Source organism: Mixophyes fleayi, chromosome 7 (assembly GCF_038048845.1).
Source record: "Mixophyes fleayi isolate aMixFle1 chromosome 7, aMixFle1.hap1, whole genome shotgun sequence".
Classification (NCBI taxonomy): Eukaryota; Metazoa; Chordata; class Amphibia; order Anura; family Limnodynastidae; genus Mixophyes; species Mixophyes fleayi.
Genome location: NC_134408.1, coordinates 123831030 through 123856643, shown reverse-complemented (window position 1 = coordinate 123856643; position 25614 = coordinate 123831030). Strand labels below are relative to the sequence as shown.

Sequence of the window (25614 nt, the reverse complement as noted above, 5' to 3'; positions counted from 1 at the left end):
CAATTAAGTAAAACCTTGATAAACCACATGTAATTTAATTTTTCATTCTTATCTAAGGTGTTATCTGAGATCTCAAATTGCCATGTTTTGAGGTTTATTTTTCCCTATGCAGTAATACAGTTTTTCTAGCTGTTGGTCAACACTCAAGACCGTAGCTATAATAGGTAGAGGGGTGCAGCTGCTATGGAACCCACAGCTGAGGGGGCGGCCATCTTTCCTATCAAAGTCCCATGAGTATATGTGCGTTTTTCACACAAGGGAGCACTTACACAAATTTGCTATGGGGTCCATAAATGTCTAGTTACGCCCCTTAGCACACTTAACTAAATGATTTTCTATCATCAGTAATGAATAGATTTTCTATAATTCACAGGTTACCTCCTGTTCATACCTTAAGAAGTCCTTGAATCTTTTGACCCACATCTTCAGCAATAATGTAGTGTTTGGTCATTCTCTCTTTGTCTCCTAGACCCAGGATGAAAGCGCCCCTTCCATTTTTGCTTGCAATAAAATAAGTTTCACTTAGTTTACTTAATAAGTTATGCATAATTTCTTCATTTTGTTTAGCTTTTTGAACTTGGTTATCCACATTGTACACAAGTTCTCGGGCTTCTCCAATGTAATCATCCAAATCCGGCATTTGCCACGTCAGGAGAGTGAGGGCTGGCTCTAACGTCTCATAAATCTGGTTGAGCTCGTCATCTATAAGTTCTCTCTCCACTGGCAAGATCGTCTTCTGAAGGCCATTGAACCACTGTGTTATGAGGTCCAGGTTCCCAATATACTATTGAACAAAGAAAAGTTTAAAAATAATCCATCACCAATTTGTTTTTGAAACAATGTACAGTAGTGTTAGATCTCTGTGCTAAAGTAGTTTGTACACTGTTTATAAACGTTTTCTAAATATTAACCAGTATATATTTGTCAATGGAATAATGCTATACTTAATGCAAATTCTAAGGCTATTAGAAGGCACCACACATTTCTATGACCATATAAATGTACAAGGCTACAGACTGAGTGCTCTTATTTAGGTCACTTCTAATATCCATAACGAATGACAACAGCAATCACATTATTCTTTAATCACACAATTTGCATATCCACCTCTATGTTCGCCTTTAATGTCCAAGATTTAAGTAAGGGCAGCACGCTCGCAAAGTGGTTAGCACTGCTGCCTCACAAGCTGAGGACCCTACCTGTGTGGAGTTTGTATGTTCTCCCCGTGTTTGCGTAGGTTTCCTCCAGGTGCTCTTGTTTTCTCCCACACAGTCCAAAAATATACTTATGGGTTAATTGGCTTCTGACAAAGTGGACCCGTGTGTGTGTGTGTTAAGGAATTTAGATTGTAAGCTCCAATGGGGCATGGACTGATGTGAATGACTACATATCCACTGTACAGTGCTGCGTAATATGATTGGTGTTATATAAATAAATAATACAATAATAAATAAGTAGTGGGAAGCGATGAAAGCAGGTCATAAAGTTTTGGATATGTCACCCGTATGCATCCAAAATTTCCAACATTGATCAATTGAACAAAAATATTTCCCATTGCATATAAAAACGTACTCCGAAAACACTAACGAAGAGCGACTTCCAAGAGTGCTATTACTGTACCTTTTGAAGAGTCTTCTTTTTCACATACAGATTTTTTGCCACGTCTGGGATGTTAAACATTTTCAGGTACTGAAGATATTTCACCTCAAGCAGAACAGCTGCTAACTAAGAGTAAAGCAATAAATGAAACGGATGTATTTAAAACAATTAGGGGTCTATTTATTAAGGTGCAATCAGCCATAAGACGGGAGAAAACAGCCGGTTTCTCCGTAATATGGACAACGCATAATTTGTGAAGGGGTCAACACAGGAGAAATCATAGAATCTCATGCCAAAACCCATTTAACATTTCTTAATGCGGACCCCATATAACAATAAGGGGACTGCTAAATTCTCCAATTTATTAAGCCGTGGAAAGCTTTGGTTTTCACAGCAAGGTAAAGCCATCTTGGGAGGCCATTACCTGTCATTTTCAATGAGATCCAGCTGAAGCTTCTCTGGCTTCAATGTATCCCTCACCCATGGAAGTGCGCATAGCACTTCCTCCATTCCCCAGCAGTGTTAGTCTGCCGGTAAAAAGAAAAAAATAGTTTGTGGACGTGGGGGTACTTTGCCGGGATCTCAGAGCAGCCTTGCCAAAGTACACTACAGCGGTGTTTAATTATTCATCTCTGTGATTGGCAGTGATGCACAGTGATTGTCACCACAGTATCTTAATAAATAGACCCCTTATTTTGGTAATTACTAAATATAATAATAAAGATCATAGAAATAAAAATATTACTGTTTTATTGACAGAACAAAAATATTGATCACATCTCTTTGCTGATGCTTTACAGAGAAACGGGCACATTTTTACAGCAAAGACATAATCCAGAAGTTTCTACAATTACTTTTTTGGCTATTGTGTTTTAGATTCCTACGGTAATTTACTGCAAAACAAAACAAAAAGATTGAACTAGTCTAGAATTAGTTTTTCTGCAACTAATTTATTCTCATGGCTCCACGTCTCCACACACAAGGAGTTACATTTTTTGCCTAAATGGGGATTCCAAAACAATACACATTCTATTGTGACTACAAATGAATAATATCATTTACACTGATACTCTTCCTGTAATATTGGACATTCTACTCCATTATATCCCTGAAAATGTGAAGTAAAAAAAGATACCTTTGGATCAAAATTAGTCTCGTACAGACCATCTTCACCACACTTCAGTATTGGTTGACCTAAATGGGATTCACAGAGATCACATAGATCTTGAGTCCAACGGCAAAATATTTCCTGATCATGAGCATCTAACAGTTCCATAAACGTATCATATTTCTCGAAAATTCTAGTTGCTTCATCAGTCTGCAGAGCCCTGTAAGATGAATATAGAAAGTCCACATTATTAATGAATGAGATTACTCACAATAAACAAAAACTGTTTCTGTTATGAAAAAAAACCACATGATTACAATGATAAATGACCAAATTAGGATGGCTGTCATGTTTTCTTCATACTTGCCTACTCTCCCGTAATGCCTGGGAGAATCCCAAATACCGGAAGAGTAGTCCACCCTCCCAGATCCCGCCTAATCTTCCCGCAAGGTGGATGGGACGTCTGTGATGATGCAATTCTCTGCAAATCTTCATGGCCCAACCCTGCTGAGCGATTATGGGAATCGTGGCATTGTGCTGTGGTGGGCAGGGAAGTGATGACTTCAATCAGGTCGTCACCCCTAGGGGAGATCCCAGAAGGGGGGTATACAAAGAAGGCAACTATTGTTTTCTTATATTAGTTGAATTGTGCCTAGAAATGAACTTTCCAACAAAATACACCAGGAAAGTGCAAAATGCATCGCTTTAAAATTATTACATGTGTGGCCCAATTTCTGCAATCTCAAAAGTGGGGAAAGTCCTTTTGCGGGAAGAAAAGACTGAAACAGTGAAAGTCTTAATTTGCCTTCTCCACTCTTTTTTCCATTTAGCTAATCAGTTAAACAAAAAGAAATTTTGTTTTTTTTTAAATATAGGAGCCCTCAAGACCCTCAAGCGTATTCCTCCTGCCTCCGTACATGCTTACCCATAAATATGGGTGCATTTGTGCCATACTTGCCAACATTGGCATCAGGCTGTCCGGGAGGGGGCTTCGACATGGCAGCGTGGCCGTGCCAATCACGTTGTTAGGCGACACCCCTATCAAACAATGACAATTTCAGCCTATCACATCAGGGGGTGGGGCCAGGATGACACGTTGATCCCCACCCCCACCCACTTCACCACAGGGCATGATGCGGAAGGTTGCCCTGCTCTCTCGGAAGTTCGGGAGAGCTCCCAAAGATTTGTGAGTCTCCCGGACATTGCTGGATAGTTGGCAACTATGATTTGTGCAGAAGTAAGTGCATGACATCATAAAACAGCATATGCACTGTGCTCAAGTGAGGATTATTAGATATAGAAATGTTTGTGTAAAGTGCCCTCTATATAGCACAAAGTTCATACATCTAACTTTTTCTGGAGTGTTATATAACAGAACATTCTATAACCAGGACACCACAGTGTAGAGCTGTTTTCATATAAAAGTCCTACTACTGGGATGTGGACAAGATGAGCACAGAATTAATAAAATGAGTATAATGTCTGCTTCATGCATAGATGTAGACACCAAGGTCTTTGTCATTGCAGGGAGGAATAACCAGACACTTTTCTGTGCATCTTGTGGATGGAGAGAGAGGAATCTACTAGCACCGCTGAATGCAGTAAGTGTAGGACCGAAAGCAGCACAATATTGACATGCTATTTTTAATACTAAGCTTCAAACGCTATTTTACGTGTTAGGAAAGCATTGAAAATACTGTCTCCCACAGGATGTGAGCTGTGCAGGAAAAAAAAATACTTTCTCCACCAGCTGGCAGTACATGGCAATTTTTAAATTTAGTTAACCCCTTAATGGACGGAGGTGATTTGTACCACAAGGACTAAAGTCACATTTACATGTTAGTGATGTGCTGGGCTCAATCAGATACTTTTTATATGTTTATTCTATCCAAGGAAGTTTTTATTGTTTTTTGTTTTGTTTATAGGACTTTGTTTTAGTAGCATATTGTAATGAATGTATTTTTATGTTCATTGTAAAATACAGGAAACATAAGCAATGGGAAGATATAAACACCAACCCCATTAATTTACAAAAACGTAAGTAGAATATACTTATCTTTATAGTTATGTAGTGGAGAGACACAGGATGGTTTTATTTCTTTACTTCTTACTTCTTAATTAATCAGGACAAAACTTTAGGAGCCAGACAAGGCTCCAGTTAGTCTCCACTACTGTCAGATTGTATATAAACTGGCTGCAATAGTCATACTTGTCTACTCTCCCGGATATTCCTGGAGGATCCCGAATTTTAGGGACCCCTCCCAGACTCCCGGAAGAGTAGGTGACCCCCCGGATCCTGACTGCATTCACTATAAAATGCTGGCATTCAAGGCACTGAATAGCGGAGGTGGGGCTTAATGACGTCATTAAGCCTTGCTCCCGCTATTCAATGCAGTGAATTTTGTCACTTTCTAGTAGGAGGTGGGGCTATGGTGACGCAATGATGTCACCACACCCCCTCCTATCCCATATCACATGACCTGTCCTCCAGGATCTCCCGGGGACAGATATCAAAAGTCGGCAAGTATGTGTAAAAGTAGCTGCCAGGCAAGCTAGTATTATAGTCCGCCTGGATGCATTAGTGCAGGCTGACAGAGGAGGTCTGACTCCTCGTATCATTGGGAGGATGACCCTAGTGACATCACAATGTGACATCACAGGATTTCCTGTGCTTTTGAAATTAGAAAAAAGGGGCAGATTCATTTAAAAGCGGTGTGTCGCGGTCGGAATGGTCCAAAGGCACTTTAAAGTGATGCAACATCGCAGATTTTTCTTTACGCCCCACAGTAATAAGCATTAAAATCTGCATTGTTGTGGAACGTAGCACCCGGAATATACCCGGAGATCGCGGTGATGTCCGGCAGAACATTGCTTAGAATCACCCTATACAGCATTCAATTTGTAGTCTGTTTGCTGTGATTGCGAGGTAAGGCACCACATCATATACTGTCTCTGCATGCAGTCACAAGGGTATGGACATACTTACCTATTCTCCTGTAATTTCCGGGAGTGGGCAATCCCCCGGATCCTTGTGGAAGGGGACATGCTTCCTTTGTTGCGTCACCATAGCCCCGCTTAATGATGGCAAAAATTCGGCACTTTAAAGTAGTGGATGGGGCTATAGTGACATGATGTCACCACACATACACCCTATCCCCTGTCACATGACCTGTCCTCTGGGATCTTCCCGAGGACAGGCCAAAAAAGTTGGCAAATATAGGGCAAGTATTGTTTGGATAACATGAGGCCCAGAATGTGATTTGGAAAGAACACAGTTCTATAACAGCACAGAGTGATCATGTGCCCATAGATTGTAAGCTTGCGAGCAGGGCCTTCTCACCTCTTTGTCTGTTTTACCCAGTTTGTTTATTAGTTTACTATGTTTGTCCCCAATTGTAAAGTGCTACGGAATATGTTGGCGCTATACAAATAAATGTTGATCATGATGATGATGATGTGTGACTCCAAACAGATGTACTGATTGTGAGGTTGAACGCCCTCCTATATAAAATACATCCAGCTTGTATATCTAGTACACAGGGATAGCGAATACGTGGAAAAGGTGCTTCTAGCATTTATGAAAACACAAGAAAGTGTCTGTATTTGTATTGCATATTCATCTTACCCATGATTTATGTGCTTGAATGATGATCTGTGTTTCAGTAATCGCTCTCTCAATTCATGAGACCATTTTAAATTCCCAGAGATAAGAGGCATATTTTTATGAAGCACATTATTTCCATTTTTCCACTGCAAGATAAAAAAAAATGAGAATTAGCATAGAAAATAAGGCTGCAATGTTAAAAAACAAATCAAGCGATTATTGTTTTGTGGTTTTTTTACCTTGTTTCTATGGACAGAATTGTCTATAATGTCATATAGCTAACAGATGTCAGGGCTATGAGCAAATAAGATGGACGTGTGACATAAATAAATAGTAATTACATTACACGTGTTTAGAAGGGAAACCCGCATGCACTTGGGAAATTATATGTGCGGATTACCATCTACCGTATGTGTACATTTCACTATTATCTTATGTACATATATGATAATTATGGTTATCTGCTTAAACTACATTTCTCTGTAGAGTTACTGTGCAAAAAACACTATTTATTACTATATTTGTGTGATACTGGTCCTGGGAAATCTAAAACGGGGTATCATCTAGTTACCAAAGGACTAACCCCAAAACCATTAGGCCAAGCAGCAATTATATGATAGGTTCCTATAGATTTCAGGTATTTGGCACCAAAAAGGGAACATGTTTCTATTTTACTTGGATTGAGAAAACTTCTGTTTCATAAACATAGGAGCCCAATTAATATCCCTCTTCTGAGGAGGCAGCTCTATGTCCATCTGCAAATTGCCACAAAGAAACACAGCAAAGGTGGACCTGAGAAGCTTAAGACGTTTAATCACAAGACAGGTATTATGATTAAGGTTTGCTACATTAAACTAGCTAGTATTGGGGACTATTGCACCATCCACCCCATGATGCATATATGTTCTGCAGGGCTATTGTAGAAATCCTTTCCAGGTTTTTCTTACCCACTTTTTTTTACCCACCAAAGAGCTGTGGTAGTAAAGGCAGTGGTGGAAGTTTAGAAGTGGCGGTATGAAAGATGTAACAGAAATGTAAGTGAAAGGTATTTGATAGATTTACAATGAAGGCAGTAGGAGAAGCAGTGTGTGGCATGCCCCTGTATACACCCCCACTGTGTGAGTATATATATAAATATATATATGGTGACTAAGTGGCTAGAACTTTTGCCTCATGGCACTGGGGTCATGAGTTTAATTCCCGACCATGGCCTTATCTGTGTGGAGTTTGTATGTTCTCCCCGTGTTTGCATGGGTTTCCTCCGGGTGCTCCGGTTTCCTCCCACACTCCAAAAACATACTAGTAGGTTAATTGGCTGCTATCAAATTGACCATAGTCTCTCTCTATGTCTGTGTGTGTGTGTGTGTGTGTGTGTGTGTGTGTGTGTGTGTGTGTGTGTATGTGTATGTTAGGAAATTTAGACTGTAAGCTCCATTGGGGGAGGGACTGATGTGAATGAGTTCTCTGTAAAGCGCTGTGGAATCAGTGGCGTTATATAAATAAATGGCGATGATGATGATATATATATTTATTAATAATGTAAGTGACTAGAACATGATAGCTGTACAATGAAGGCAGTAGGAGAAGTAGCGGTATGGCATACCACCGTATACACCCCCACTTCCACCACTGAGTAAAGGCAATTGACAGCTCAACACCAGGAATGCCAAGATGGGCCACCGGCATGGAGTTTAGAAGAGCCTAACGAAAGATGTTGTTGCTGGAGCAACTGACAAGGAGCACAAAGAAAGGTGGTTTGCCCACTTGACAGAGCCGGGGCCGGCGCAACCAGTGGTGGACCGACTATGGGTGCAGTAGGTGCGACCCCATCCAAGGCCCCAGTTCTCTACTCTGAAAAGCGCAGAGAAGAGGCCTCTTCTGAACGGTGCATGTGTAATGGGCAGATGTGCAGGCTGCGCATGTTCAGAAAATGCCCCAGCTCTTTTAACGGCAGTGCGGAGGTTCAAGGGGGGCTAGAGTGGCATCGCTGGGCTCCTAACCAAATTTTGTTTTTCAGACCGGTGATGCACTGTCACTCCCCTGGGCGCTATTATTAGGCAAACACAGGTTGTAGCCTAGAGCACAAAAATTTCAGGCACACCTAAAACACGTGCAAACAATCATGTAACTCATTTAGAGTTTTTATGTGTTCCAGCATTCCCGCACTGAGCACTGACCGCCCTGACTGACAATAGGGTAGAGGGGGGCTGTTTAATTATATGAATTAATTTGAGCATGCTTCCTACCTTGTACTGTGATACTGCCAGTGTCAGTGATAGGCTGGCGGTTTGGCGCTCCACTGTGATGTCACTGTCACTAGCATGGAGGAGCAGCGGTATCACAGTAAGCACTAACTCCGACACCCCCCACCTCTGCCTGCTCCACACAAGGTAAGTAGTATGGGGGTGGTACAACATCTGAGGGGGAGGTGAACCTAGCACACTCAGTACCCTTCCACTGGCCCAGGATAGAGGTAGCTGTAGCAGTGTCTAAGCACTGAATAAAGCTATGCTTATGTTTTCTCATACTGTACACTTTCAGAAGTGTTATCTATAGAAGGAGCTTGGTCACACAGTCATGAATACATTGAAGACGGTAACAAAATCATGCTTACTGTTTTCTTTTGATTGAGATATATTTTCTTGCAACAGCTGATTTCCATTTCAAACATTGTGAGGAGTTTTTCATAACTTGGGCAAAAGAGAGAATTAATGACAGGCCGCTCTAGCAGGGGACTGAAGATTTGCAAAACCTGAAACATACAATGAGTTGAGTTATATTTTATGCATTGTGTGCACTGAAATATCAGCTGTCAAACAAACAGACAAAAAGCAAGATTTTTTTTTATATCTATGTGACAAACGTGTCTTTAAGATGCAGAGAACATATACATACAGACTGAAACATAACAAAAAGTTAGAGAACTAATATTATTTTCCAGCATATATATATATATATATATATATATATATATATATATATATATGTATATATATTACTCTATTTATATATACAACTTGTATATATAAATAGAGGAATATATATATATATATATATATATATATAGTTCTTAATATCAGCCATGGCCTCCTACAGTTACTAAGAGGGGTGCTGATACCCAAGGAAATGATAGTGTATGTCCGGAGTAGCAGGGAATATGGAAAGAGACAAGAGTATTTTCATAACTGCATTTTAATGGTTTTGATACATTGTAATTAAAATTACGGAATAAACAAACACATTCTTTATTTATTCAGGCCAATACCAATGAGCAAGCTCATTTACAAGGTAGACCTGCGTTAAACTCAACTAGTAATGATACATTTTCATGCAGACAAAACAGATGCAAGAGGACAAGAGTACAATAGACAGGATGAATACAAATACATTTGGGTTCAGATAGAAGAAAGTCAGTAATATATACATATACATATACATGACAATGGTATGACAAATCATTAAACATTTGTACTAATCACAACAACATACACGGTTTAGTATTCCTGTAAGACATTACAGTCTAGTGAGGAGGCTAAAGTGGATGCTACAAATCAAGTGATACAAATGCGCAGTTTAAAAGGACCCAGAGGAATCACAGGTGAAAACTGTATCAGGACAGTATGACTGTATGAGATGAGGCTCTGGGATAGTACTAGGAGGGAAGGAAAGTACTTGCTGTAAGTATACAAGACAGAGGTAAGTGAAAGAGGGTGAGATTTAGATAAATAGATGACTCAGGTACAAGTTATGCACTGATGCAAGAAGGTGGAGGGTGAAGTTTGAAGGAGAGCCAAAAGGGCCGTCTTGGTTGTGGAATAAGCTAAGATCATTGGAAGCAGTTCCAGACTTCTGTAATGTATTTTATGTATAAGATCTTTAATAAAGTAATATTAATAGGAGTCTACAGTGATTTCTGTAGCACATTTCAAAGAACACATAGGATGAATTTCATGGCAGCCCTCCCAAAATGCATTAAGGTGCTTTCAGATAAATCATTAACCAGTGTCTTACGGTATAGGTTGCAGGACTATTGGGAGACAAACCATGATGCCATGATAGCGCTGTATGTCCAGGGAGCAGCATTTTCATTTTCTCTGTAGTTCAGAGAGGACCCGGCATAATTTCTTGAACCAAATATTATAGATATAATATAAGTGTCCAATCTTCCTTCATCCTCTGAACAGCCATGTGCCTACTATCTCTCTCAGGGATAGATAGCCATTTCCTTCATGACCAACAATTATAGACCAAACTAATAAAGAAATAGCACATTGTATATAACTTTACCACTTTACCCTATGCCTCTCACTCGGGCCTATTTATCAAGTTGAAAGCCCTATTTCCATATCTCCATCACAGAGCCACTGCAGGCCATAGCAGTGCTATTGCCAGTGGTAGACCCACCACAGAAAAGATTTGCTCAGTCTCTCCACCAAAACTTCTCCATGGAAGCCTTTTGATCAAGGTTCGCAACGATACAAATACTGCCACATTCCTTCTTCTGTTTTCACCATCTCAGGTTGGTGATAACAGAAGAAATTCAATGAAAAATAATTTTCAAATAATTATTTTGAAAAAAAATGTATCTATTTTTAACTTATTTTTTTGTTTATTTATTTTTTCCACTAGGTGGAATTGATCCACTGATTGGATTGGATTGGATACTTTACATCAGACACTTATGTGTGAACCAGATCCCGTCAGAATGGTCCGTCGAAGCATAAGTTAACTCTTACCACTCACGCCCAGAATCGCTAAGGCAGCTGAGTACCGCTCAGCTGCCTTGGCGAGGTTTTATTGGTCATAAATGGCAACTAAAGGTTTTCTATCACTGCGACTACGAATCAGCATTTATTAGTAAATAGACCCAACAGTCTTAGGTTAGGTACACACTACAGCAGGGGTGTCCAACCTTTTAGCTTCCCTGGGCCACATTGGCAGACGACGAGTTGGTTTGGGCCGCACATAAGATACACTAACAATAACGATAGCTGATCATCCAAAAAAACATAGAAAACATAGTTTATATATATATATATATATATATATATATATATAAAAGAAAAAAGTGATAGATATATATATAGATATAGATATCACTTTTTTTTTCAAATCCCCCTATACTTACCTTTCAGTCGCCCTGTTCAAAAAATCCTCTCTAGTTATTATACTATAATCACTTTTTGTATTGTTTCGATGCAATATCATTTAAGCCAGGCATTGTATATCAGGGTGCCCTGACCAGGCCTGCGGTACCTGACATATACACCACTGTGACCCCAAATTGTGACCTGTTTTGCTAATTACACCACTATGTTAGTTAAGGGATAACAACTTATAATGGGCCAAAGAGAATAATATATAATGCCCCATTAGTAATACAAGTAGAAGTATGTAGCAGGGAGATAAGGTCCACGATGCTCCAGGACCAGGTGACTTTTATTCACTTGTCAGCATCCCTTGAAATAATAAAAAAAATCCCCCTTAACTTTCCTTTTAATCGGCTTGTTCTCCTGTCCTCTTCTCTTCTTTTCTCCAATTCTGTGCTGCTGATTGTTCTTCTTGCACGGGTGTCTCCTCTGTGCTGCGCTCCGCAATGGATGTTGGGCATGATGACATCACGCCCGACATTCACTGCGAGCGCCGTACGGAGGAGGAGACAAGGGAGGGAGCCGGAGTACCAGCTGACGTGACCGCAAGGTAAGTATTATTATTATTATTATTATTATTATCGTTTATTTGTAAGGCGCCACAAGGTTTCCGCAGCGCCGTACATGGTACAAACAGTAGACTATACAGGGTAAGACAGTACAGAACAATAAACACAAAGTACCAGTACTTCAGAAACTCCAGGCAGGCAGATACAGTAGAGACGGAGTGGAAGAACAGGTATGGAGACAGGAGGGAAGATGGGCTCTGCTCATACGAGCTTACATCCTAAGGGAGGGTAAACAGAATCAGGTACATACGGGAGCCAGTGAAGCAACGGGGAGAGAGAAAGGGGGCAGGGAAAAGTAGTTTCTTTTCTTTTTTTTTTGCAGGATTTTTTTTTCCCATTAAGAGCGCTGCCCCCTTGCCACAACCAAAACTCCTTCTGGGCCACATTTACAGGCGTGCAATTAAACGATAAACGAACATTCAGCTGGATATCGCATTAGTGTGTACACTGCAACGATGAACGATTATTGTTCCAAAGCACATCGTATCGCTTGACTTTTAAACCAAACTAAAAATCTCGTTCAACGATGGAACAATGTTGTGCAAATCCTGCAGTGTGTATGCACTCAGGACCGGCAGTGTCCATAGATCTCTATGGAGTGTGCAGAGTCAGGATCTTTTCAGCTGATGGTTATGACAGATGAAGAACACAGATCCGAAGGTAAATCTTGTAAAACCTGTTTAGTGTGTGCACATGAATCGGCATGCTGATCGCGACTTTTTTTTTTAAATTGTTACTAAAATCATTAAGGATATGCCATAGGGAGTAATTTTGTATAGTGTGTACCCAGCCTTAATCTCCTAATACAAAGGAAACTGATTTAGTGGTTTCCTGCATTTAGTTATCTGTATAAGTAAAGATATAATACTATGCTCATCCTCTTGTAGTCAGCACGTCGCTATGGGAGATGGGATTGCAATACCAGTGAACATGATCCTTGATTAATCAATTAAACTACAGGTAATAATTGCCTTAAAACTTCCCGGTTCTGGGGACGCGACTACAATGCTTGGATTTGGTTTTAATCTTCCATCTCAGCAATCAGTTCAAAAACACACAGGCGAAAAATGATATGCTAATACCCTCTAAAATGTTAAAAAGGGGATTAATTTCCACAGTAATAACACTCAAAATATTTATTTTCATGTGCAAAATGTGAAGGGGGCTCTGCCAGGAAAGCTCTATCTGCCAAAGTGTAGGAGCTTTTTTTTTTTTTGAACAAACACACTCAGTGGCTTTCAATGGAACATGAAACCAAGCACTTCACTCAGATGTGTGTCAGCTTTCATCAGAGCTCAATACAAACGCTTGACTCTTGTGTAGATAAGGTTTCAAGCACTTTTCAGAGAGCCTCTTTATCCAGTAAAAATGAAGACACATTATGGCTGTTATTAAACTATTGTGCCAGGCATAATATACTGATAACGTGCAGTCAATGAGCAGCCAGCTATTTCATAACGCTTTCTCTGATTGCGTTTCCTTTGTAACGGGATGAGATGTTGCAGATTGCTGACGGCTTTGAATGTGGATACAGGAGGTCACGGATTCTACAAGCACTTTGCACTAAAACGCTTTGTGACAATCTCTTTGTCAGTCTGCGACCATCATAACAAAAGTGTCTTCCAGAAATACTTGTTCTATTTCAGCGGACGTGGGTAGGCGATAATAATTTAGAGATGCTCTTAAAATGCTCACCATTTGAAGAGAGGCATTTGATATAAAAAAAAAAAAAAAAAAAAATATTTAAAACACTTCTGATCAAGCTTTAACAAATAGATAGAATAACTGTATTAAATGTCTTAAAAAAAAAAACACCATGTCTAAAAGCCTGACGTAACGTGAAAATGTATCTTGCAAAATTTTTTTAAAAAAATGATATTTACGATTTTTTTCAACAGAAATAAAAGTTTTGAAGCTGCAGGTAAATACGATAGCTGAGTACAAGGAATGTCATCTGTAGTCAGCAGTGTACACGGGTTGTATTTAGACTATGCTGCCATAAGAATTGTGTTCTCCTCATGATCAATCCAATACCCCTCCTTCAATATTGTTATTGTGCAAATAGATGGATGGCAAAGCCCATGCTGAAAAACAAGATATTGACAAAGGAGGAAAAAAAATAACATTAACATAATGTCAGGATCCCCTTCAACCAGTACAACACCACCCGGAGTCTACTCTGACAGTCAGGTGTTCACTGGAGCCCCTAGTGGTGGGGACAGACTTGGCTGCAGACTACAGAGGGTCGTGTGATGTGTACCAACTGCGGGGAACCCAGGAGCAGAGGGTAAAGGCAGACAGCAAATCCAAAGAACAGGCCGAGGTCAGGGGTCACTTGCTAGGAAGAATCGTCAGGAAACACGCCAAGGGTCGAGGTCACGGGCAAAACAGCAGAAACGGAGATATAAGCCAAAAGGTCCAGGGCACAGGCAAAAGACAAATCCAGGAAACAGGCAGGGGTCATACATAGCAGGCAACAATCCAAAGGCTTAACACCAGGAGTACAGGAGTACAGCAGCAGGCAGCAACACAGGAATCTGGAAGCTATAACCGGCAGGGAGGCTAAGCCCTCCCTGCCTTAAATAGTACAAGCAGCCAATCAGAGCCTGGCTCTGAAGTCACACAGCGCCCTGCATAAATTAATCTCTTTCATTAATTAGCCCGCAGGCTGGTGGGGCCAATTTGCGCACGCGCCCGGCTTTCATTCATTGCCGGGACGCGGCGCTGCGGGGGAAGCTGGTCGTGGCCGCCGCGGCTCGTAACACATAAAACACTTTCAGCGCTGCCACAGACACTGTTTGCCTCTTTGGAAACCGCAGTCCTGACACTTTGGCTGTAATAGGTCAACCTTAGGCAGCTGTATCAGGCACCAAGTTTTTGGGTGGGGGCCAGTGATGAAGTTCCGTCCTCCCAAGTCCCCAACTCTACCCTATTGAGGACCTCTTCTGAGGCCTCTGAGGGGGCTGAAGAGACCCAGTATTGCCAGGCCCCCTCACTTCCAGGCCCTGCAGTCACCACACCTATAGTTGCGCCCCTGAAGAAAAGTCTAATTTTCAACCCCCTCAACACCAAACCTATGGATTTCATTGCACCAGTTTAGGTGGGCATACTTTATTAATTTACTCAAAAGGTATATATTGTTTTTGGAGGGAAATATATGGTGGTTTTTTTTTGTAACATATTGAAATAGATATACATTTAATTTTAGAGGCAGTAACTCAGGGGCGGACCCAGACATTTGCCCTACCCGGGGCGATTTTAGAGGGGGGGGGGGGGCGATTTAGGCCACGCCCCCTTTCTGTGTTCTAAGGCTGCCGGTGGCTGCACAGTATGTGCAGGTCCGTTCAGCAGTGAAAGTGTGCTGTCCCGCTGCTCTGATTGTGTTTAAAACACAATCAAAGCAGCCGGGCAGCATACTGTCACTGCTGAACGGACCTGCACAGTGTGCAGCTGTCGGCAGCAAGCCCCTGGTAGATCGCCCCCCCACCTGGATCCGCCACTGCAGTAACTATGGAAACAACAACAAAAATCATAAAAAATCCATAATTCTTTCAATGGTTTCTTTTACATCCTTGTGAAATTCAGAGAATCCCACTGACCTTTATTTCTCTAGTTCTTCTGAGTATAGGGATACCAAATAACCACTGAGAGGGGAAGGGAGCTAGTACAGAGTACCAGGGCCCAGGCCTACGTGGGGGGCTCTAGTCTGACTTTGTATTGGGAGGAGCCACCCACCTTGTGTGGCCACGCCCCTTTCTTGCTATGGAATGGGCCCCAAGGAGTTGCTGTACCAGGAAATTTCTCTTGGCGGCCCTGCAAATAACTTCAACTTAGAAGCAGAAACAGACTTGCGCAAATATTTATATTCAAATGCTGTTTGTATAGTTGAGGAATCATCTGGATCAAGCATCAACTCACTTAAAGGTTACAAGGGATTCTTGTCTTCCTAAGACACCGGGGGCTGAGATACTGGCATTATTTGTATATTCCCCTTTTATGATGATTGCCATCTGTCCAGTTTGCACTTGGACAATCCAGGTTTAGGAAGTCCTGTCCAGTTCTATGATTAGTGTTCCGTTTCCATGGAAACAGGGAGATAGAGCTGAGTACTAACAGCCACACAACAAAAGTGGAACTGCAGCTTGCTAAGCACTACCCAATAAAGATAATGTCCTTTAATGTAGAAAGTCTGCTCTTACCCATCCGATTGCTGCACATCAGTGACATCAGGTGCCACCCTGTGCTGTTGGACCCACGCTGGAATAGTACATTCTCCTCAATGAGGCAATATATTGTACGGAGGTGTTCAGAAAGTGTTGTTTGCATTGTAGTGTACTGGAGTTACTAGAAAAGGCTCTGCATTTTACTTTGGTCACCAAGAAATGCTCTGCATTATATAGGTGTCATCAGGAAAGGCTGTGTATTATACTGGGGTCATCAGGAAAAGCTCTGCATTGTATTGGGGTAACCAGGAAAGGCTTTTCATTGTATCAAGGTCACCAGGATAGGCTCTGTATTATACTAGGGTCACCAGGAAATGCTCTATATTGTATTGGGGTCATAAGGAAAGGCTCTTAATTGTCCTGGGATCACTAGAATATGCTCTGCAGAGGTCACCAGGAAAGGCTCTGTATTGAATTGGGATCACAAGGAAAAGTTCTGCATTAAATTGGGGTCACAAGGAAATGCTCTGCATTGTATTGGGGTTACCAGGAAAGCCTCTGTATTGTATTGGGGTCGCAAGGAAAAGCTCTGTATTGTATTGGGGTTACCAGTAAAGGTACTGCACTGTCCTGGAATATGCTCTGCAGAGTATTAGGGTCACCAGGATAGGCTCTGTATTATACTAGGGTCACCAGGAAATATTCTGCATTGTATTGGGGTCACCACTAAAGGCTCTGCATTGTCCTGGGACCACTAGAATATGCTCTGCATAGTATAAGGGTCACCAGGACAGGCTCTGCAATGTATAGCAGTCACCAGAATGTACTCATCTGCAAGGCGCATAAGGAAATATTTATTGTGGAGCACACCGCATCTAATGGATTTATCAAAAAGGTGACAACCTTAACTTCTACCTCTTCACTAACACAGCAGCATGGATCTGCAGCATGATAACTTAGGTAGAGTACACTTATAAAAGTTTTCCTAGAGTTGCAAAATCTACATTCAAGAAGCAGAGGTCAGAACCAAAGCCCTCAGCTGTGTCATTTTCGCAGTACACTATCTCTGAGCAAATACACATAAGGCACTAGCAGAGTCTATTTTAGTTACCACTCTTATACTTTTAATTTTTTAGTTGAAACAAATATATAATTTACTACTGTCTGTATTACTGGATATTGTAATCATCTCTTATAAATTCAGTTGAAACAAATATGATACATAACTGGAAATTGCGAACATTTCATATAAATTCCAAGCCAAGTTTGCATCTAATATTCCAACCACAAATGTAAAATGTTATTATGACCCATTGATCAGCATGCACATAAAACTGTATCTTATATACAGAGGCTTTTTGCTACTTTCATATCTTAAAAAAAGAATAAACTTGAACTTGATAAAAAAAACAAACACCTAACCCTTTTGTAGTTGTGTTTAACAAAGAAAAATTCAAGAACAATGAAAAAGAATCATAGGAGTCTGTCTTAGGGGGGGAGTTGTAGCAACAGGATGCTATAAATGTTGATTACATAACCACAGAGCTGGCCTATAACTATATCCTGGTGGTGATGGTTTCTTTAAAATGCTCATAATTCTCCCAAATGACTGGCAGCGGAATTAGTGGGTGCTGGCGCATAATTCTTCTGCGATTGCTGCATTTGAAAGACAATCATCTTTTCCAATTTGCTTCCGATGCCCCCACACCAGGTAAAAGGTTACTTAACTTTATAAGACTGCGCGTCTGGTGGCGGGTAAAGCACGGAACCCCAGTCTTCATTATAAATATACCTAGCTCTGTGGTCATACCACCTGGACAGCAACTGTCCCGTCTACAATTTAATGATGATTTTAAAATGTCTCTGCTACTCTTTCAGCTGAATTCTTACAGCGTGGCTGGTAAAACTGTTTTTCACACAGTGGGATATTGTCCCTGACAGCAATTTTCCCCGCTGTCATCCTTTTTATTTTCCTTATACTCCTCTTTTTACCCCTAGTGAGTACCTTTTATTATGTTGACATTGTATTTTTTACTATGTCCTCTGCATCTTTTTTTGGAGTTTTATAAAACTATTCAACTCTTTAAAAATGTTTAAACTATGAACAACAATCAAGCTTTATACTACACAAAAGAAACCCAAAAGGACCCTCACTTCTGCAGTACAGTGCAGTGACACTCTACTTAAAGGCAATCAGGTGAGAACAGAGGGCCTGATTCATTAAGGATCTTAAATGAAGAGGTATCTTATTTCAGTCTCCTGGACAAAACCATATTACAATGCAAGGGGTGCAAACTAGTTTTCTGTTTTGCACACAAGTTAAATACTGACTGTTTTTTCATGTACCACACAGATACTTATTTGTACACTAAAATTTAAAGTTGATATTTGTGTGCTACATGAAAAAAACAAGTCAGTATTTAACTTATGTTCAAAACAGAAAACTAGTTTGCACCCCTTGCATTGTAACATGGTTTTGTCCAGGAGACTGAAATAAGATACCTCTTCATTTACGATCCTTAATGAATCAGGCCCAGAATGTTTTATACCTTTTATTTTGATACTATGGGCCTGAGTCATTAAGGAAGGTAAGGGGAAAAAAGGAGTAAATATTCTCTGGGACAAACCATGTTACAATGCAAGGGGTGCAAATTAGATAATTATTTTGCACATAAGTTAAATACTGGCTGTTTTTTCATCTAGCACACAAATACTTGATAGATTTATTTTTACACTGAAATATAAAGTTGAATCAGGATATGCCCTATCCCAACTATAAATTTGTTCCCACATTTTACATTTACTTCCCCTCCAATGCAACATGGTTTTGCCCAGGTTTAAAGTTACTCCTTTTTTATGCTTTGCTCTCCTTAATGACTCACGCCTTATAGCTTCACCTCTTCACTTACCTTAAAAGCAGATTCAAGCCCATTTGACTCGTTGAATGCTAAGTTCACAATCCTGCCTAAATGGTGGTCAAAACCGTTTATTTGTTGTCGGTATCTTATGTAATCTGTCAAAAAGCCCTGTAAGATACAATTACCTTATTACAGATATGAAACATCTTGTAATAATAACTTAAGTAACATTTGTTTTAAATATAAATAAAACAGGGCAAATGGATGCAGCTGATCACATTTCAATTTAACAATTATTATCAGTGTGTATTTCTTGGCAATACAATAATAACAAAGGAACATATTTAGAAACAAATGAATGGTCCTGAAAATAGTGGTATATTATACAACTGGATTTGGAAATGTTGCAGATGATATAAATGCTGAAGATGTAACACTTTCGGCATTAAGTGTTAAACAGTGCAAACTCCAGCAACACAAACATGTATCCAACTCACTGGCTGCAGAGATCATTAATGCAAATTATTCTGGTGCTCTCCTTCTCCTACATTGAAATAAATAGGAAAGGCAAATTCTTTCTGTTATTTACAAAAAATAGTAATCAATAAGAACTTTAATCAAACATAATACTAAAAAAAAAAAAATTTAATCTGTTGCTAGGTGTCACAAAATATACATTAATATACATATTCAATATAAAACATGACCCAAGCAGTGGAATATTTAAGAAACTTTCAGCTAGCTAAGATAAATTAATATTTGCACAACTTGTATTACATCATTTAATGATGCAGACATATGTCTATCATCATCATCATCATCATCATTTATTTATATAGCGCCACTAATTCCGCAGCGCTGTACAGAGAACTCACTCACATCAGTCCCTGCCCCATTGGGGTTTACAGTCTAAATTCCCCAACATACACACAGACACACAGACACAGATTAGGGCCAATTTGTTAGCAACCAATTAACCTACCAGTATGTTTTTGGAGTGTGGGAGAAAACCAGAGCACCCGGAGGAAACCCACGCAAACACGGGGAGAACATACAAACTCCTCACAGATAAGGCCATGGTCGGGAATTGAACTCATGACCCTAGTGCTGTAAGGCAGAAGTGCTAACCACTTAGCCACCATGTAGTACTTTTTTTTTTTTAAATAATGACCCCCTCATGTTTTTTTTTAGAAGATTCTACAACATCCCAATCCTATCAACTCTGTTAATCTTATAGCATAAGCAACATGGATTCCTGGAAGATTATCAGTCCAGGCTGTGGAATTCCATGGGACAAATAGAGAACAGTTACACATGAGAGACATGCAGAGGGCTCAGTTATCTCTCAGATTCTCATCTTTATTTCTGAATGCAGTAAAACTATAGCAAACCTATGTCTGATAGTTTTAGTGCTGTTGTTCTAAGAGTCCATTGTAGATAATGTAACTCAGGTATGCAGAGCCTGATTATCCAGCCGACTAGGCCCAATGCTTTTCTAGGTGTGAGGCAACATTTTTGGGAGTGTAAAATTGTGATCTGCGGAGGTATAAAATAGAGAAAAGTTATTCTCCAATGTAGAAAGAAAACATGAAAGACAAATGTAGTAAGGTGTTAATGTTGACGGATTCCCATGGTAAAGGCTGAAGACAAGGGGGTAAATGTATCAATCTCCGGTTTTGTCAACTAGCGGGAGTTCGGCGAGATGACAGCTTAAATTTAAAGCGGCGCTGCCTTGTAAAGGGAAGTTTCCCTTTAAAAGGCAGCGCCGCTTTAAATTTAAGCTGTCATCTCGCCGAACTCCCGCGAGTTGACAAAACCGGAGATTGATACATTTACCCCAAGGAGTCATTTTTGGGCTGGTGCTGGAAATATGGAAGCTCTAAAAGCACCTTTGAGTAGGAGTGTGCATGTAATGAGGCAGACTAAGGCATTCGTTTTAGACAGTAAGTTTGGGCAGCAATAGGGAATTCATTTAAAATGCTAAACTTGCTAGTATGTTGCTGCAAAGGTCTAAAATATTGATTTCTTCTTGATTGTAGCGCTAATAATGGTAAAAGTTAAAATATATATGTTTTATAGTGCAGATTACACTAATGCAAATTAGTGTATCTAATCAGATGGGAGGGGAATCATATCACTTGCCACCTTGGGAAGTAGAATCGCCAGGCACAAGATAGCAGAGGCAGATTGGATCAAAGCTGGTTACTTCCCATGCTGAACACTACAGATAGAATTATGTGGGAAGAGAATGATGTCTGATATGGGAACCCATGGGCGTTGCATTTGTGAAGCATAACAGAAGTGCAAACCTCATGTGAAAACACATGTGTTTGATATGCAGCATACCTAGGGGTAGGCTGCCCCCCCCCATCCCCCGGCTCTGTGCCATAGTGACTTAATTTGGGATGGGTCATCTGCATTTTTTTCCTTGAAAATGTTTTAATTGCGTCTTCTACCATGTAGAAACCGTTATGAAATGGATGAGCTATTAAAATGAATGGGAGAAGTTCTGTTAGTAAATAAATATTTTTTTTCTTAAAACATCATGTCCTGCCCTAATATCCTTTACCAGCGCTGTACAGCCTAGGTTCCCACTAAAATAGGCACAACAAGCACGGGGACCTCTGCTACAGTGGAAGCCACCACCAGGCTAGACAGGGATTGGGTTGGGATGGTCACAGGAAAACCCACTGTGTCACAGTGTGAACAGAACCATCCTGGTCAGTATGGTCCCCACCCCCTTAAAAATACTGCCAGCCCCAAATTGCAGAAAAGCGCTGGGGTTCTTCCTGGCACCCATGGGATCTGGATACCAGGGTAATGGGAAGAAATTGGGACCCCTGTATTGGCAATTTTGCCATCCCAGTGGTCCCGATATAAAGGGAATGGGATCCAAAAGACTCAATGGTCACTATACAGATATTGTATCAAAAAGTAAATAAACACCTACATATTTGCAAAAACAATTTTTATGTTTATGCTTTTTCTACCTGCTCCTTGATTTGATGTGTCTGGACCTATATTCCTGGACTACCTGCTTTATCTGTGAGCACCAGACTTGCTTCTTTTATATATGTAATACCTGCAAGAAATCGCATCTGTTTCTGTTAGTGTCTGGGATGCTTAGCACGTAAACTTTGTGTTTTCTACCACATACCTGCTCCTGTTTTCTACACTCATACACATCTCCAACCAAATGACTCCCATCTAAATAAGTTCTTGTGCGTTTGAAACTTTAATAAAAATTGTTAAATTTAACAGATCCCTGGTTTATAATATATTTTTTGACACAATTCTGACAATATTCCATGGGTTAATCTTCTTTTAATCCACAAGAAGTAAAATGAAACGTAATAGGTTATGCAAACTGCTACTCTCAGAGCCTTGCAGCAGAATGAGAGTGAATTCAAATGATCCCTGGGACCCCTCTAAGCCACTCAGCCAATCAACAAGCAGTTTTCCCTCGCAAGCCATGATGTGATAAACTGTCCGTAGGGTGAGTCCCAGGGACTCCCTGCTTTGATCATACATCAATAGAGAATAATTGACCACTGCTGTGCATGTCATTTCAATTGAGTTTCTACATGTAAAACACAACTCTATTGAAATAAATGGGCTGTAGGAATGAATTGCATAACGAAATCAATGGTAAAATGGTAAAAACACAGCACAAAGCTTCTTAAACTGCTTATTTACACAATAGACCTGATTCATTAAGGAAAGGAAAGTAAAAAAAATTAGTAACTTTGCACCTTGGCAAAACCATATTACATTGGAGGGGAGGTAAATTTAAAATGTGATGGCAGATTTATATTTTTGGTAAGGCATGTCCTAGATCAACTTTAAATTTCAGTGTACAAAAAAGTTATCAAGTGTTTGCGTGCTACATAAAAAAACAGCCAGTATTTAACTTATGTGCAAAATAAAAAACTAATTTGCACCCCTTGCATTGTAACATGGTTTTGTCCAGGAAAAAACTTACTCATTATTTTGCTTTGCTTTACTTAATGAATCAGGCCCTATGTGCTCTCATAGAGATCAATGGACTGTAACATGCTATGGACGTACTAAAATGGAATAAGCAAATGAACACAGATGCAAGTGAGTATAAACATATAGGGGCATATTCAATTAGCTTTTGGATTCGCGGTAACGCGCCAGAACAGCCGCGAAACGTAATACACGGTACCGCAATAACGTGGATTTTCATTCGCAGCCCATAGGGTTGCGAACGAAAATCCGCGTTAATGCGGTACCGTAATACCCGCAAGAACGCGCACTTTTCGCGGCAACGCGCGTTACCGCGAATCAAAAAGCTAATTGAATATGCCCCATAGAATAGGTTTTATGCTAAGAGCGTTAGCATGCATTGCACTTCCGTTAAAAACCCAAGTTAGACACAACAATGGTACCCCAGTGGGTAATCAGCCTCAAGTGGGAGGAACAAGTCTTGTAGACTAGCAATACATTCACAGTAAGATAACACTGAAGAGTCTGAATACCTGTCCTCTAAGCACTGCTTGAAATTCATACTTAAGGCAGGGGTATAATTAAAATGTTGTGGGCCCCATAGCAAAAATTTGCTAATGGCTCTTATTTACCGCCCGAACTATGCACATATACACACGGGGCTTTAACAGGGAAGGCGGCAGCCATCAGCTGCGGGTCCCATGGCAGCTGACCTCCCCTGCACATATGGTTGTTACCCTTGACTAAGGGTCTTTCAATTTTCCGTAAATGAGAAGAATACAGTGTGTTTAACTGCTATATTTAATCATATAAAAATACTTACCGTATCTGTGTAATCTAGCGGGTTATATTTGCTTTCCTGCAACATTCTCCAAATTTCATTGGTCTCCTCTCTCATCATATGAACTTCTCCACTCAGAACTGTACCTCTAAATCCACCAATTTCAACTTTCTCTAACTTTAAAAAGTCAATAGCTGCTGTGAACATTTCCTTAAACACAAAATGTGACAAAATGGGTTTACAATAGTTACACTGATAAGGTTGAGAATCTCTAACCTTTCTCACATTTTAACAAATTTTTTTTGAAATAGCATTTTATATACTGAGCAGAAAACCCCATGATGAGTCCCAACAATGGTTAAACAGCCTGCCTGTCTCTGCACTAACCCATGTCATGATCATGAAATCTAATGGGTAAAGCATTGACTGAAAGGGCTGTGATGTAAATGGTATTCTCAGAAGTAACATATTCTCTAATGGATTCATGTATTTCCAAATTTATAATAGAGAGGAGGTAGGCTGGTGATAACTTAATTAATGATTGCAGTAGTTTACCATAGATGCAAATAAAAATGTTCCTCTTTCTAATATATATATATATATTTATATTAAACACCTACCCAACTTTGATATTCAAACCTTATACATATATATATATATATATATATATATATATATATATATATATATATATACACGTATATATATATATATATATATATATATGTGTGTATATATATATATATACATATATTTTTATTTATATATATATATATATACACACATAAAAATATATATACACGTAAATATAAATATATATATATATATATATATATATATATATATATATATATATATAATATATATATATATATATATATATATATATATATATATAATGTCTCAAAGCTTTGAATACCAAAGTGGGGTAGGTGTTTATAACATAGAACACATATTATTTGTCAGAGGTTGGAACAGAAGGTAGATGCTCAGGAAATCAGTCCTTTTGACCTGGGCTTCATAAAAACAACAGTCCTGTGGACACTAGACTGGCCTACTGGCCGATGAATTCCATATAACTCACACAGCCATGAAAATCAGCCACACTTAAAATAATTACAAAAATGTCCCGGTGCTCCATCATCTCTAGCTGATGTCTCCGGCTTAATAGACACGCTAAGCATCATTAGCACAGTTAGAAATGCCTCCATTTTCATAAATGAATATTCAATGGGTGTGAAAGCCTCAATATGAATATGCAGCAGATGCGCAATGTCAACCTGGGATTTAGAGATAGCTTTCTGATAGCCATGCTAATACATATTACCAGCTCAGGCAGCGGATTCAGAGAATATATTATTATATGTACTACTGTCTGCAAAACACTAAGGATTAGAAACTGGCATTGCTATAATGCTTTTAGTATAATGGTAGTATCATTGTGATGTAATATAATACTCAGCTTTACTATACATTTGCAATCACATTACATATACAAAACCCATTCAGCAAACACACGTCACACAGCCTTCAGGAATAGTGTAAGGATACCCCTGGTTAGTTTAGGAAATCATGGACCAGAGTGCACTCAAGAGTGGGGGAAGAGGGGTTCAGTTCTGTGTCTCTGAAATGTTTTTATTTTTGTAAATGTTTAGACATCTCTTCTGTTGGAGCGGTAGGCAAGAGGCTAAAAGACAGAGTGGCTGCAATTGCCAATCTAATGCAGACTGCTACAGTTCTCACCTAAGCTTTTAATTAGACTAAGTGGACATTTTTTCCCCATCTTAGCTTAATTATTAGAGGATATCTATTT

The 25614-nt window shown here is 39.7% G+C and overlaps 1 protein-coding gene across 1 annotated transcript in view; it reads right to left on the bottom strand.

The window, feature by feature from the left end:
- LOC142098555 (dynein axonemal heavy chain 11-like) overlaps positions 1 to 25614 on the bottom strand; it is a 325973-nt gene that overhangs the window by 280478 nt on the left and 19881 nt on the right. The window contains exons 10-15 of the mRNA XM_075181390.1: positions 23844 to 24011; positions 19103 to 19219; positions 6333 to 6457; positions 2735 to 2927; positions 1621 to 1725; positions 392 to 784 (exon numbers count right to left, since the gene is read on the bottom strand). Of these exons, the coding sequence (XP_075037491.1) occupies positions 392 to 784; positions 1621 to 1725; positions 2735 to 2927; positions 6333 to 6457; positions 19103 to 19219; positions 23844 to 24011 (1101 nt within the window). The remainder of the gene's footprint in view (positions 1 to 391; positions 785 to 1620; positions 1726 to 2734; positions 2928 to 6332; positions 6458 to 19102; positions 19220 to 23843; positions 24012 to 25614) is intronic.